The 15,830-nt window shown below is 43.6% G+C and overlaps 1 protein-coding gene across 2 annotated transcripts in view; it reads left to right on the top strand.

Annotated features, from left to right (window-relative positions):
- WWOX (WW domain containing oxidoreductase) overlaps window positions 1-15,830 on the top strand; it is a 475,224-nt gene that overhangs the window by 215,180 nt on the left and 244,214 nt on the right. For both annotated transcript variants that reach the window (XM_054579152.1, XM_054579151.1), the window contains exon 6: window positions 13,428-13,516. In XM_054579152.1, coding sequence (XP_054435127.1) covers window positions 13,428-13,516 — 89 coding nt within the window. The remainder of the gene's footprint in view (window positions 1-13,427; window positions 13,517-15,830) is intronic.

Below are 15,830 nucleotides of genomic sequence, written 5' to 3'. Positions count from 1 at the left end.
CCCATGACCATTTGGAAAGAAAAGGCTGTTCCACTAATTCAGAATGAGCAGGTAGTTAGCCTCATATCTTATTTCTACACATATGGAAGCAATTCCAATTACACATTATTTATCAAATTTGGTTAATCCAAAGGGGGTGTGGGGACAGAGGAGAGGTTGAAGTTAGCTGTTTTTTTGTTATCATAAAGTTAAAAATTTAATGGTGAAAATAAAACAAAAAAATGTAAAAGGCTTTGGATTCATGGAAAGAACAACATTCTTGGGAGCATATGTTTGACCCCACCATGGTCTCCTGGACTCAGGATAATCTCAGTCTTGGGAAGAAAGTTCTGGCACAGAGACGGTAATACTGTCTTATAAGGAGAATTGGCTTATCAGAGTGGAGGGAGAACTGAATCCCAATTCTGCCAGCTGCTAATTATATGATTTTTCAGCAGATTTTTTTTCATGCCTTCTCAGCCTTTGTTTTGTTTATGAAATGCAGGTCATAAGGTCTACCTTGAAGGGCTCAGCAAAGTAAAATGCGACAAAGCTCGTAGTTGTCTCTTCCTGCATGGAATGGATTTTGTAAATTTATACAGGGGAACAAAGCCTTAAGTCTAGACGTATGCTGAAAATGACACTTGGATTCATTGGAAAACGTGACCCTCAGCCCAGGCATCTCCAAGTCCTTTGGGGGCATGCCCTGCAGACCCAGAAAGGGGCACAGCCTCCTTAGGGGGCCAGTGCTCTCCTTGAGGGAAAAGACCACATGGACCGGGGCTTCCCTTCACAGAGGTGAAGGGCCAGCCTGTCACACCGCGCGCAGCAGAAGCTCTGCCTATCATCCCGCTGAAGGGAGAAGGGAAGATGCCTTTATAAATATTGAAGAGGCAGGGAGAGCGTGCACTGAGGCCAAGCTGCTTTAACATGCATGGCATTCCAAAGTTGCTTCTAATGGACATTTATTTATAAGTTGGTGTCCCCCTTGCCCCTCCCCACTTTAATGCGGTCTGAGAGGCTGTTCTGAAAACATGCAGTCTGTAACTTAGCTGGCTTTAACAGAATTATCCAGTGTGATTCATTTGTCCCATTTGGCTAAAAGAGAGGCGACCACAGAGCAGGCCAGACATGGATATGGCTATGTGCTGGTGCTTCGTGTACTGAGAGGACAGGGCATCCAGTTACTGCATTGAATCTGTGCACAAGTGTTGGACTCACTTTTTCACTCTTCATGGCCTCATGGCCTCACACCCCCCCGCCCCCCCGTCCCCCCCGCCCCCCGCTTTCCTCAGCTCCTGTTCGGGCTTCATTTCCTGAAGGAGTCCTGGTTGAGCTAGACAAGTCCTGGAAACCTCTCTAGTTCACCCAGCTCTTTCCTTCTCTGCATTTCTCTCTCTCCCCGGCCTCAATAACTACTACTGTAAGGCTATCTGGAATAAGAAACAGGCTTGCGTGAAAAAGTAGCATCATTGATCTGATATAGGCTGCTGAGCTGAATTATTTGAATTAATTCATAAGTCATAATGCACTTTTGTCTCTCAAAGGCTTTTACAGGCGTATCGTGTGCTCTTTGTCCATTTCCGCCTGCAAACTGGACAGTTCTTCCTGAGCACATCTCTTTCTTCTATTGTCCTGGTAAAAGCAGCCACCGCACCCTGCTGTTCTGGCTCTCCTCCCAAGCTTCAGGTTCTGTAGGTACCAGATCGCCCTTCATGTTATGACAGGGAACAGTTTCACCAAGTTGAGTTCCAGCGTATGGCACAGATCCACTTTGATACCCCTGATCGACAGGTGGCTGTTCATGTGGTGAAAAAAGTATCTAAGCTTCCTTTGTCTAATGGCTCCACTCTTCCTTAGGGTCTTCTTATAACCTACAGTCATCTTATGGAGGGAGAAAGAGAATATGGGGGACCTAATTTATAGGAAGAATAGAACAGGAGTTACACAGTGTTCCACTCAAAGGCATTGGTGGAAACCTAGATGCGCACCTCAGTGCAGGCTGGGAAATGTAGCCGGGCTGGTCCGTCTCTCCTCAGCACAGTCCCAGACTGTGGAGAGTGGGGGACTAGTTTGAGAAAAGCTAATTCTCTCTATCCACAGTGTATCTTTTTGTATAACACAGAGGTAATTTTAAAAGTCTAGTATGTTGGTTTCTGCCTTTTAATGTGTAGAGTTAAGTCCATTTCTATTTCTTGTGATTATGGATATATTTATACTAATTTGCGTTTCATTTGTGTTTCCTCTCTACAAAGTGTTATTATTATTTTTAATTTTTTTTGGAAATTTTTGGATTGATTCTTTTTTTTATATCCTGTGTACTCTGTATGACATTTTTGTTTTCCTGCTGTCAATTTGGAAGCTGAAGGTTTCTTCCCTCCCCCCTCCCTCCCTCCCTCCCTCCCTCCCTTCCTTCCTCTCTCCCCTCCTCTGTCCCTCTGTCCCTTCCTTCCTTTCTTCTGTAGTTACTCTTGACATTTTTATATACAAATTTAAATTTCCCTTATAAAGTATAATAACTTTATTATTCTATAAACATTATTTGTCTCCTTCATTTAACTTGCATGATTCACTTGGGTTAATGAAGTCCTGCTCAATAAAAAATTTTCTTGCTATTGTTTCAAATTCTTCTCTAATTCCTTCTTTTAGGTGTAATTTACTTTGCCCCATGCTGATGTAAAAGACGCACAGAATTGGGGATAAATTCACTGTGACTCCTTTTGTGTGTGTGTGTTGTGTTGAATTCTCATCTTTTTTGGCCTTGGTGAGTGTTTTGGTTGGAACCTTTAACAGGCTGCTTAGGCAGATGCCACATTAAGTGGGAAACCCGATTTCTCTCTGAAACATTAAAAAAAAAATTCTAATTTATCTGTTGAATATCCTGCCTTGCTTCTGCAGAACCTTGGAAAGGTTTTTCTCTTTGGATTAATCCATAAATTAAAAATAACCTTTGTGGTCACTCCTGAAGCATGATGGTACTGTTACATGTTTACTGCATGCTTTGCAAATGGAGTTCATATCCATCATCACACAGTGTGGCCAATTCCTGAGAGGAAGGCCCTCAGCCAGGCAACCTAAAGCACCAGGAGAAATGCCTGGTTTTCCGAATGGCTTATGGAAAATCTTTGCCAATAAGACTGCCTTACTTTTCTTTCAATTTATGAAAATTTCCCAAGTTTTTTGGTGTGTTATATATTCATTCATTCATTTTCTGAATTAAAGTTTGTCTTGAAAACCTGCTCTGTGCCACTTACTGTGTGCTAGGTGTTAGAGATAGAGATGCAAAACTGTGTTTCTTAATTTACTATAAACGTCAATGTGAATTATTGGTGCTTTGGTTTTTTTTCATAGTCTCCTGCAGTGTTCTTGGGAATGGAAATTGCTTTACTCTTTTTTGGAGGACACCCAGCAAAAATCTATCAAAATTTCAAATGTAGATATCTCTTAATCTAGCAATTCTACTCCCAGGAATTTGTTTTTTAGAAAAAAAAAATCATACATTACAAAGTATCAGTATTGCAACATTGCATTCAGTAACAAAAAATTGGAAACTATATAAAATAATATTGATTACAATAAGAATAATAGTTAACACAGGATATCTATTTAAGATAATTTCTATGGATATTAGTTCATTGAATTCTCACAGAAATCCCAAGGAGGGGTTTTTACATTATTTCTATTTTTAGAGATAAGGAAATTCAAGCATTGGGAATTTACATAAAAGTTCACAAATGTACTGAAGGATGCGGAGGGCTGAGTCCTCCAAAGGGATAAGATTTTAATAAATGATCAAAAAAAAAACCCCACAATGGACTAAATGTACAGGTTTAAAACTAATGGGAGTAGAACTCTACATAGATATATTTAGTTATATGTTATTTAGGAAGAAAACAGGTTGTAAAATAACACATGAGCTATGAAACTATGTTTGTAGGAAAAAATTGTTACACAGTGTTTTTATATGTGTAGAAAATATATTCTGGAAGGATGTGCACGAGGCTGTCCCTCTGTTTCTTTTGGGGGCAGTGGGGTTTGGGAGATGTTTTCACTTGATACGTTATACACTTCACCATTATTTGTTCTTTCTTCAAGGAGCCAGTGTTATTTTTGCAACTAAAGATAAATTTAAATAGCTAGGTTCTCTCACCAGCTCGCGCAGGCAACCCGGGCCCTGCGGACAGCCGGTGCTAGCGGCAGCGGGCGGCCCCTGCCTCGTAGGAGCTTTAGCGGCATCCCCAGCCTCCGTCCGTTAGAGGTCGGGACAGCCCTCCAACCAGCCTTTCAGACCAGAAGTGTCTCCAGACATTGCTAGGTGACCCCGGCTGGGTGGAATGCCCCCGGGAGACTCTGGGTGAATCCGCTGGCACTGGCCTGACTTGTGTGTGATTTTCTGCTTTCTGAGGGCTGTAACGAAAACATCTCCCTCCACATGAGGTTCTTTCAAACTTCCCAAGTCCTTCATGCGGGATTCAGAACCCTCTAAACCAGAGCAGACAAGTCGTGTTTTTCTTTCTCTTCAATTTAACCACTATTGACCTGTCACCAGATAATGAACAGGCCCCAGATCTCTGTGTTTTGAACTACACACCTCTTTTTGAATCTACGAGGGTCAGCACTGATTTTTCTTTCATCAGCTACTACCCTAAAGTAGGAGGTTCCAATATTTAACAAGTTTCATTAAGAACACAGCTATTACATATTCAAAATATATAGACTGTTCCTGTTGAGAATATAATTATACAGTAAATTAGCTGATGTCCAGTATGTTGCCTTTTAAGCACATCTTTGATGTTTCCAGTACTTACATAAGATATTGGGCCTGTTTATTAAGAGTCTTCAACTGTGTATAAAACTAGAGCAGTCAAAGTAATGGTGTCTGCTGAAGGATTCTTTATCATATGAATTTACCTTTAGTCATCTATTATTTATTTCAGCTATTTTATATGCCATTATAATAAATATTATGACAGAGAAAGCTTTTACGCTTCAACTTATTGTACTACTCTTTACTTGCCTGCAATCCTTCAGGAAAATGTAACCATGCTTTACCTATAGTTAACGTAAATCATCACTTACATTAGAATGAAAAATTCACTATGAAAAAGAGGCTCTTTCAATAGCAAGGCATAAATGCACAATCATGTTGACTGCCAAACTCCTGTGCCTTTCGCTGTCCTTCCTTAAACTGTTTTTAAGCTGCAAAGTGAATACATTGCATAGAGGGAAATTGGAAGATTTTAGAATATTTTCACTCTCTTGTTAGTTTCTGGCAAGATAAGCATTTTTTATCCACAGTGCAAAATATTGCCAATTACTGTCTAAGCATTTTTAATAGTTTTGCTTTACATGGCACCTAACTCATATACCAAATTAAATAAGCTGTTATCCAGTGCAATTTCCCCTTGAATCAGCCTTACAATTACCTATAGATATTGATATAGTTTATTTTATAAATTGAGTTCCAGCAACACAAGGCAAAAATTTTGACCTGTATATAATGAAGAAAGAGTTGTCATGATTCAATTATTCAATGTTTATATTTTGGTGGGCAGGGGAGGACAGAGTTGGGGGGCACTTCACCCCAGAGTGAAGGCTGATGCTTGATGGTTGATCTGAGGGTCAGGAATGGCACACTCAGCCCCTGTCCTTCAAGGCTCTAAGAAAAATCCAGGTCTTTGCCCAGGACCATCTTTGGTGTGGTTTCCTATTTTGAAATGTGGAATCTACTCTGAGAGCGTTTTTCCTATTAAATGCCCAGTGGTGTTCAGACTGGTACAAATGTGTAAAGCCAGAAGAGACTCCCAAACTCTCCTTTTTCTTCGGGTGCTCTATTAGAGAGAACATTTATCCTGCACCCTTTTTATCTTTAGGCTTGGCCAGTACTGGGCAAACTTCACATCAGACTCACTCACGAGGCTGGTTTGGGTCGTTCAACTGAGAGGTATAGGAGCTGACAGTGGATGCAAGTATTTATCTACTCCTGTGTTTCCTAGCGAAGATGCAGCCCTCCACTGCCACCATTAACATCACTTAAATAATACTGGAGAGATGAGCATTATGAAGTCCCACATAGGATATTGATGAATTATTAAACCAGTTTAGGTAGGTCTGTATCATAGATCAGTGAATAATGTCATGTCAATAATATGCTCAGCGCCAGTGTCTCTTGCTGTTGTAAATGTGACAACTCCTATTTAAGGTTTCTGAACATAAAGTCAGGACTGCAAGTATGTAACGTGGGAAGGTGAGAGACATCAGCATAATGCAATTAAGGCCCATTGGATTAGAATTTGCAGGATGCCATTAGCAATAAGCTCTGAATGTAGATTATTGCCTTCGTTACGTTTTCTCTTTCAACGATAGGCTTCTCTTGTAAATTCCAAATGTACAAAATAAATATGATATAAAATAGACACAAATAAGAATATACAGGTGCTGTTCATCGCTCTATAGCTTCGTGGGGCTACACGTTGAAGGGTGTGACAACGGCACAGCGCAGCGGGGGCTTTCCGCGAGGAAGACACAGGCTTTGGAGCCGGCCACGTCTCGATAGGAACCTGGATTTCGGTCGTACTTTACACTCTCTCAGCCTCTGTTTTCTAGTCTCTAAAGTGGGGCACATAATATACTTGCAAAGATTTTCATATTACTATTAACTAAAAAGTAAATGCCATGCATATCATAGGTGTTCATTGTTTTTGACTTTTAAGTAATAATAAATTCATGTAAATGAGAGCTTTTTTAAGGGGAACCCATAAATAAACTCTTCTACAAGTATGAGAGAAGGTTAGGTACGTACCCATCCAATCTGCAATGATTGGCACTTTCAAGTGAGAGTACACACTAGCTAATCCCCCTTAAACACTAAATCTTGTATCTGCAGTTGCATGTGGTATATCCCCTGTAGCTAAAAGGGAATCTGTTCTGGGTGAATTGGAGGCTGGGCTCCCCATGCCCCTTCATCACGTCTGTGTTCCTCTCTCCATCCACCTCCGACGGGTGTACTGGGTGCTCCTCTTTTTGACCAACTCAGGGTTGATGCTTTCAACACAATGTAACGAAGACCTATTCTCGCTTGCTACCAGACTAGGATTGTGTAGAAAGTGGTCAAGCTGAGTGGAGGAAGCAAGTCTCACGATTAGATGAGAGAGTACTGTGGAGTCTAACCCCACTTGATTCACCAGCCATGTCCCAAAACTCCCAGCAGCCGGTCCCCAGACCAAGTATTATTTGGGTGCATTATGAGGAGAATTCGGATAGTGGGGAAAAGTCATCTATATTTTCCCAGCTAATTAATTTACAGGCAGCTTACAATTAATGATGATTCCTAAGTAATAATTAGTTTTTTAAGTATGTTTGGTCACTCAAATTATATATGCAGTTTCCTATAGGCCCAGTACCATAAGATATTACCTTTTCTTTGTTCTTTCATTGCTGGTAAGCACACTATGGACGTGACATATTCTCTCTTATATGTGGTAGTGCTGGGGCAAAAAAGAAACGAAGCAAAGGAGGTAGAATCCAAGAGTATGCGTTTACCTTTAGAGGCACTGTTAGGGAATGAAAGAATGAATTCACTCTTAGAAACGCTGTCTCTCTTGTCGTTGACCAGGAGCAGGGCAGCAGGCCGCCTCGGTAAGAGGCAGTTCCAGACCTGCTGGTTTTCCCAGGGGCTAGCCTTGCTGTGAGGGCCCCTGACGGGCAAGAAGGGTGACAGGTGAGAGGACGGGCGGACCACGTGCACACTGTGGAATTTGGAATCATGATTAAAGCATGGCGTGGTGTGAATGATGGCTCTTCCAGTTATTGTCTGGGTGAAGATGTGCAGTAGCTTTCTGAACTTTGGTTTCTTTAGCTGTGAAGTGGGCGGTTGACAGTAAATGCCCCCAGAGGGCCACTGCGGCGATAGAGGGCGCTGTGGGGCAGCACGCACGCGGCCAGTGCTCTGAGATTGCTCCCGGGGTCGGTTATGCCTCGCTCAGGCCTCTCTGCACAGTGAAGCAGTTCAGTGCATACGGTGACAATGGCGATTACAATGATGGTAATGGTAAAAACAGTCACAATATCAGGTGCCAGGCACTGTTCTCAGTGCCTTATGTATATATTACCTCATTTCTTGATGCCGCAGGTGCTATTATTATTTCCATTTCACAGAAGAGAAAACTGATTCTGCAAGAAGGGGCAGTCACTTGCCCGGCTGGTAAGTGCTGGCACTGGATTCAGGCGCAGGCAGTCTGCTCAGGCCCACGGCCTAATGAACTCTTCTTACGTTCAAAACACTCACTGAGCTTGGGAGCCGGGCCGCTCCGGCCCCAGGGAGGTTCTGTGAGCCTTCTTCCCCCTGCTCTGGGGTGATGTGTCCTCCTTATCACAGAACTGCTCGTCAGACTCTCCCTGAGCTACTAATATTAATATCACAAAATAAAGAAGGGAGACCACCATTTCTAATGTGCTTTATTATGGAAAAACAATGCTCATCACATTTTAGCAGTGGCCTTCCAAATAATAATGATACTAGTTATGATTTCTGTGCCCCCACCTTACGTACATCATATCTAACCTGTGCTCTAACCTGCAAGACAAGTGCCCACTTTAAAATAAGGCAGCTGAGACCCTGAGCATCGGAGCACCACCCCTGCCGTCACTCTGCCGGGGCCGCGGGCCTGCCGGGCCGGGGCTCCTGCTCAGCCTGGCGCTGCTGTCTCCGCTGGGGGTGGCAACAGCTTTCTATTTCTTCGTTTAAATACCACTCAACCCCCATATGGTTCCTTTGGTTTCAGGCGGTATCACATGTGAGTCACACTTGGCTAATTCATAGTCATGAAATTGTATGAGAGATCACTCTTGCATGACAACAGCAAGCAATCAGAGGATTCTGCGCTCACAGACTCTTGAATCACTGAGACAGGCTTTGGAACTCAACAAAGAATAGATGACGCAGGCTTGGCCTATGGAGGGTGTCAGTGAACTGTGCCACCAACGAGTATCCCTGGTCCCAAGGAAAAGGAATAGGAGTATGTGGGTTGCTTAATTACTATGTCTTCTTGGCTGTGCCTGGGGTGTCAGGAGCAGGTGGTCTTCTCTCAGCTACTTAGAAGTTGCCTGATGTTCCATGTGTGAGATGCCACCTGTGCGGTTCTGTTTTAAAACGATGGGTACCAGCATCTGTATACATAATTTAAAATAAATTTACATTCCTGTTTTGCCTGCGATGATAAGCTTGTGTACTGGTGAGACTAGAAAAAGGAGTAAGGATTTAGGGAAGGGTTGAGAGAGGCATTTTATACATGTTAAGATTCAAAATTTTTAGTATGAGGTTCTTTCTGTTAAAGCTAAGTAGAAAATTGCATAGATAGAGACACAGGCAGAGAGAGAGGAAAGGAAGTAGAGACAGACACACGGAAGGATAACAGTTTATGCTGGGGCAGTGGGAATGTGTACGCATTTTTTGTTCATATTCATCAGTCTTTTTTAAAAGTTTCCTATAACTAATGAAAGCACGATGTAGGAAGGGACCTGAAATAACCCTGGAGAGGTAGACAGGGCCAAGTCGTGGGCTTTGTGCTAGTCGTTACTATTCTTCATTATATATTCCCATTTCTCCTCATTCTGCAACGTGAGGAAAAGCAACCTCTGTCAGTGCTGGTTGGAAGCCCTTGAGATCCCATGTGCAATTTTTCACATTCCCTCCCCCACACTGTAGAGGCTGATGATGTTACGGAAGGTGGAGGATTCATCTGCCCAGACCCTGGCTACCGACGATGAACATGGCCTCACCAACCAGGGGCGGACACGAAACATGAGCGAGTAATAATCCTTGGTTGTTTTAAGACCCGGAGCTTCAGGTTGGGGAGGGGCTGTTCTTTACTGAAGCATATCCTGATTGATACGGAGACTCTGTGAGAGCCATGCGTAGGAATCTGGACCATATCTGAGAGCCATTCAAAGCTCCCAAAGGATTTTAAGCTGGGACTTTGTCAGTGTGTTTGTTTTGCCTATCCAGAGAGCACACTGTGGCCAAACAAGGCCAGGTGGCCTGTGTTGATTTTAATACCTCTTCATAGAAAACTCACTGATTCCTTATGGTGATGGAACTTTTCTGTGTCTTGAACGTAGTGAAGGTTTATGAATTTATACATGTGATAAAATGTCATTGAATATACGCAAAGACATTACAAATAAAAAAAAAATAAGTGCATCCAAAAATTGGTGAAATCTTAATAATGTCTGAGGTCTAATAAATTACACCGTGCCAATGTCAATGTCATGGTTTTGATGATGCGCTCTGTATGCATGAGTAAGATATCAGCACTGGAGGACGCTGGGAGATGGGTATATGGACACTCTTAAGTATCATTTCTTTAGAGTCTGTAATTTGTTCCAAATCAAAGTTGAAAGCAACAGCAAAAATTTTATGAATTAAACCAAGAAAAGTGAATCATGGTGAGTCCCAGATTCAAGGCCAGGCTTGGCAGAAAAGCTCATGCTGGCAAATTTAGTCTGTTGTCTTCACCTAGCAATTTGTAGTTCACCCCTCAAAAATGGGGTCCATCAGCCCCTGCACGTCCATTTAGAGCATGTCTCATGATAAGCACTTCATAAAGGTGCTAAATTTCTTACAGAATCAGAAGAGCAAACTCCCCAACACACACATATAAACACACACCCCCCCCCCTAATTCTATAAGCTGTGTTTTTCTTTCACTGGATTTACTGTATTGCACACAGTTTCACTGCATTTCTCAGGGTCAGCAGTAGAAACAGAAACCTGATACCGAGGGCAGGAGAATTACCTGAGTAATAGTGTGTGGACTTGAATCACTGTCCCCAGGAGCCTAGTAACCCACAGCCCGTGGATTAGTCTGTTGAACTACTTGATGGCTTGCGACCCCCAGGTCCCCCTGGATGTGTATGTTCTGATTTTGTTCTTATTGGCAGTGGCAGCTCTGTGCTTTATTTTGAAGCGAAAGGGGAGGACCTAAAGACAACTTACCAACTGTAAGTTACACATAGAGAGGGATATAAAGGCCCACTTGGCCCTGCCATCATTTTTGTTGGAAAATTGCTTTGGGGTCACCATCTGGGAATGTTCTCCCTGTTTTATGGTGGAAATTTCTACGTGCATTTTTATAATATCTCATGGAGTTTTTATAGGGGGCTTGGCTGAGAGAAACAATGTCTACTACTGTTTTCCCAACAGAATGAATATCTGACTTTGGTCTTAGGATGCATTCAGAGTTCCGTCAGATTCTGTGTATGGCAGTGAGTGTCATGCTCCAACTGAAGGGAGTGGGGCAGGGGCCAGAGGACGCAAGGTGATGGAGAAAAGCCCCTTTATATGCCCACTCTGAATGACAAATCAGGTAGTTGAGCATTTATGAGGCATCAGAATCTTCCAGGGGAGGAAGTTAGCTTTTGACAGACTTTACACTCCGATTTTAACTATCAGATAAATATTGACGTTTCAGACAGAAAATGTGGGGTTTTGCTTCTCATTGGTAAGCCCACGCTGTCTACACAGGGTACAACTTCACTCAAATTCATTTACTTCTCCTGGTGGTAATCTCCTGCTCTGTAGGATGAGGGGCGTGGTCTTGCCTCACTCTGGGTCCTCCAGCTCAAACATTCCCTGATCTTAGGAAACTCGAACAAAACCTGAGTTCCCATTGCCTGGGTCAAGGTAACCGCTTCTCATCCTGCTTTCAAAATCTGCCTGTTTTAGCATCTGCCACCGTTCTCTGAATATAAATCTACCTTTGCCGCCAATGTGCTCTTGGGTTTGGGGAAGTCATATAATTTACTCTTTGCCCCCTTTCCCTACAACTGGGCTCTGTTATTAGGTAGGACCTGGATCCTCTGGGATGTAACAAAGATCTAGTCTGCTACGGCCTTCAGGGAAGACCCTAGAGTGGCACTAACACCACGTCCACTGCCAGGTTGCGCGGTTGTCTGCCCAGACCACTGTTTATTGCGGGAGGAGGCATCAGGGAAAGGATTAGGCACAGTAGACATTTTCTCTCTTTCTAGTTAAATTTACTAAATATTTTCTCTCTTCCGGACAGGTTGTTAGATGCTTTACACTTATTCTCACAGTTCTGTGAGATCATTAATAGTCACCTTTTACAAATGAGGAAACTGAATATCAGAAATGTTAAGTGGCCCAAAGTCAGAACGTTCCCAGCTGCCTCGGCTTGATGTTAATTATTCAAAGCGTGGGGGCCAGACTAGAACCCAGGACCTAGGTGGCCGAGATAAACTGCTGTAGACCCTCTGAGCATCGCAGCAGTTCGTGTCCCTCCCTGAATAAGACAGTTTGCGGGGGAGGGTGTTCTCAGCAGAGCTGTTTGCATCCCCGCTTTGTAGCGTTAGAGGTATGATGTTATTCTCCTTAGTCTGACTTTCGCATCACCATCTAGACAAGAATTCCCAAGTTAATCATTTGTTTGGTGGGGCTCTTCTTACCTGAACAGGCAGGTGGCCTGGCATCCCATCTTTAGAGGAGATAGGTCTAAGAAGTGGTAGTATTTGGTCTCATACCCCTGAAATCCAGCCTAACTGTAGACTTGGGAGTGCCCCATACACGTGTCACAAGGCTGAAAGGCAGTGCTGACCTTTGAGAATTGCACCAGGAGGCCGTCCGGCGCTTCAAAACCTGACTGTTCCAGTCCTTCTGGTTTCTTTCCAGGAGGGAACTTGGGCTTTTGTATGAGATTGACTTCAGGTCAATGCTTGCTGCCCTGGCTTCTTACCTTTGTGATCTCTTCTAAGATACCACAGTGAAAATTGGGAAAATGTAGCCCATCTCTCAGGTGTGAGGATGGAATGAGATGGTGTAGGTCAGTGCCCTGCGCACGGTGGACTCTGAATAGGCAGCAGCCATAATTACCGTTACGATAACCCACATGCCCCTGCTGTCTATAGAGTCTCCTGGGTTCCTAAACCAGGGGGATCTGGGCCAGGCCTGACCCACCAGCGTAAATGACTTTTGCCTGCTTTTGTACTTTTTATAAACCAATTGCCTTTAATTTTGGATGCAGTCTTGGTGGGACCCGGATACAGCTTTTGAGATTCAAGTGTTGTCTGCTGAATTCTCGCACCAGCCAGGCCAGGCTTTGCCTGGGTGTTCCCCTCTCATCCCGGTTTTTTAGGGTCCAGATTGAGAGGAGCTACAGGAGCCTGAAGACCCTTAGGCGCCTCTTCCATGCACTGCGTGAAATAGCACATCCCCCAGCCCGCAGTGTTAGCAGAGTCCCAGCCTCACATCCTCCCTAAACTTGGCAGTAAAAGCCCTGTTCTTCCATTCATTCCGATGATTTATATTCTCTCTGGGCGTCTAATATTAAACAGGGGAATTCCGACATGTTCCATAACACATTTACTGTAACTTGATACCATGAACTAAACTTGCTGTTATTTATCATTTCTTTTTATTTTCTCTCATTCCAGCATAAAGCCAAGGTGGAAGCAATGACCCTGGACCTTGCTCTGCTCCGTAGCGTGCAGCATTTTGCTCAAGCGTTCAAGGCCAAGAATGTGTGAGTGTTCCAGCAGAGGGTTATAGATCATAATATCTTACTATTGTAATGTCTTTATCAGATGAACATAATTGAGAGAACGCAAGGCTGTTGTGTTGTCTTGGCGTCCAAGCAGGAGGCCCATTTATATTGGCCCTGCTAAGGTGTGCCGTATTTTCTTGACTCTCATTATGAGACGTGTCATCCATCTAGTAACAGCTTCCCAGATAAAGAGAAAAGACACTATTAAAGCACTAGTAAAAGTGGCTAATAAAAGCCAGATGACGGTAAGATGCATCCTGATTATAGACATTTCTGCAGCCTCAGAATCGAGGGAAAGTACATTTTAATTGCATTCGGGAAGAAGAAACCTCGGCTCTCCACTCCTGCAAGGGGGCTCACATTCAGAGCACGAGAAGAAGGTTCTGCAGTTTTGCAAACGTGTGATGATTTGATGTGGTCCATGCACGTGGCTCCAAACACGTGGACTTCCATCTTGAGAAACTCACCACTTTTTTAAATCCTTTTTCAGTGTTTCAATATGCCTGAAGGAGGAAGCCTTCCCTAGGGGCTGCCAGCTTTTTACACTGTCACATGTTAACCCCTCTCTCTTACAGGGAGCGGGAGCAGGCCTCAAACCCAAAGCTGAGGCAGGCAGTGGTGGTTAGCTCAATTTTAATTACAATATTTTGTTTCCAAGTGTATATTTTTACGCTTCTCTCATATTTTTTTAGGGCAGGCAATACTGGTTTCTTATTTAACATAGTGGTTTCAATTTCATTAAAAAGTAACTTCATTTAACTTTTTTTTTCTAGTGGGTTGAATTAAACATGAGGATTAAGTTAATAATAGTACAGTTGGTGCCAAGGATAAGATAGCTCCAAAAGTGGCACTAACATGGCTGAATTTGGAGAATGCTGATAAAATGACAAGCTCTCTTTGAGTGAGGCTCTGTTAGGATCATCAAGCACGTGATGGGGGTAAGAAGATGTATCTTAAACCAAATGTTCATATGGTGCTAGGGAGCTATGACCGCTCAATGCTGTCCAGTATCCAGTTCTCCTCGTGTCTCCCTTAATGTCTCAGTCAGCAGTTTTAGATGGCTAAGAAGTCTCTAAAGCCCTTTTTGGAGCAAGCAAGTGGCCTGACTCCTTGAGGTCGGAGCCCTGAGTTAGAGTCCTTGGTGAGAGCTGCACCGTCCAGTTAAGTGCAGGCTGCACACTGGGACCAGTCGGATAACATCCCCAGTTTGCCAGCAGGCCCGGGTGAGCCCTCCTGTGTGTGCTCTCTGCCGTGTGTGGCAGTGTTGGCTGCCAGCAGCGGCCGGAGCTCTCAGAGAGCCCTGAGTCTGGGTACAGCAGTAGCTTTTAAGACATTTGCACATTTATACCTTCAGCATTCGTTCATCCATGTGTTCATTTGCTTAACACATCTAATGAGTGTCTCCAAAGCCCCAGGCACTTTTCCAGGCTTTGGGGAGAGAGGGGTGACCGTTAGAAGCCCAGCTAGCTTGAAGCAAGCCATGATCTCAGTTGTCAGGAAGCAGAGTTTTACTACAAATGGCTGACTCCTCCAACTAATGCTTTTGTGGTTGTTTGAAAGAGAATAATAATAACAATAACCACAACGGCCGCAGTGGCAGCTCATTTATTGAGTGCTTATTATGGGCCGCGCACTTAAGAACACTGTGCATGCATTTTCTGATTTAATTCTCAAAGCCACCCTTTGTGGGAAGTGTTATTTACTATCTCTGTTATACAGATGCAGGTTGTGAGACCAGAAGCGTAGGTTGGTTCTGTGAAGGCGACTGGCTGGGAAGCAGAGGCGCTCAGATCCTATGTGGTTCCTCACTCCAGGGCCCCGCTTTACCACCAGGCTGAACTTGCTTTCCTTTTGTGTGTGGTGGAAACAGAGATCAGAGGCAGTGAGTGACTTTCACAGGGTCACTGGGCAGGTTGGCAGCAGACGCTGGGTTTTTATCTAGTTCTGACTGGTGTGCTCTCTCCCTGACACCATGCTGCTCTTGCTGGAGCTTAGATGTACTGCCTCTTTCCAGTGCCTCCCGTTCTGTGTCAGACCGCACTGGAAGCAAGCAGTTCTGCCGGCAAGCGCCAACTGTTACATAACAGCACCATCTTCCAAGTTATAACAGGGCCATTAGTTTTTCACCATTAAGTAGTTCAAAAATCATCAGATTCCTCTGCCTCTTGTAATCGTCGAGCCCAAACCCTTGGAGAAGGCTTTCACCCGTTTTACCCTAATCTTAGACTTTAGCAGATGAGTCTGAATGTGTGTACTTCTAGGTGCAGAAACAAGGGTGATTTTCCTTTAGTAA

Source organism: Pteronotus mesoamericanus, unplaced genomic scaffold (assembly GCF_021234165.1).
Source record: "Pteronotus mesoamericanus isolate MK-2021 breed Mesoamerican mustached bat unplaced genomic scaffold, CSHL_Meso_final contig_52, whole genome shotgun sequence".
In the NCBI taxonomy this organism is placed as follows: domain Eukaryota; kingdom Metazoa; phylum Chordata; class Mammalia; order Chiroptera; family Mormoopidae; genus Pteronotus; species Pteronotus mesoamericanus.
Note: the sequence above shows the minus strand (reverse complement) of the source record. Positions and strands in the feature narration are given on the sequence as shown.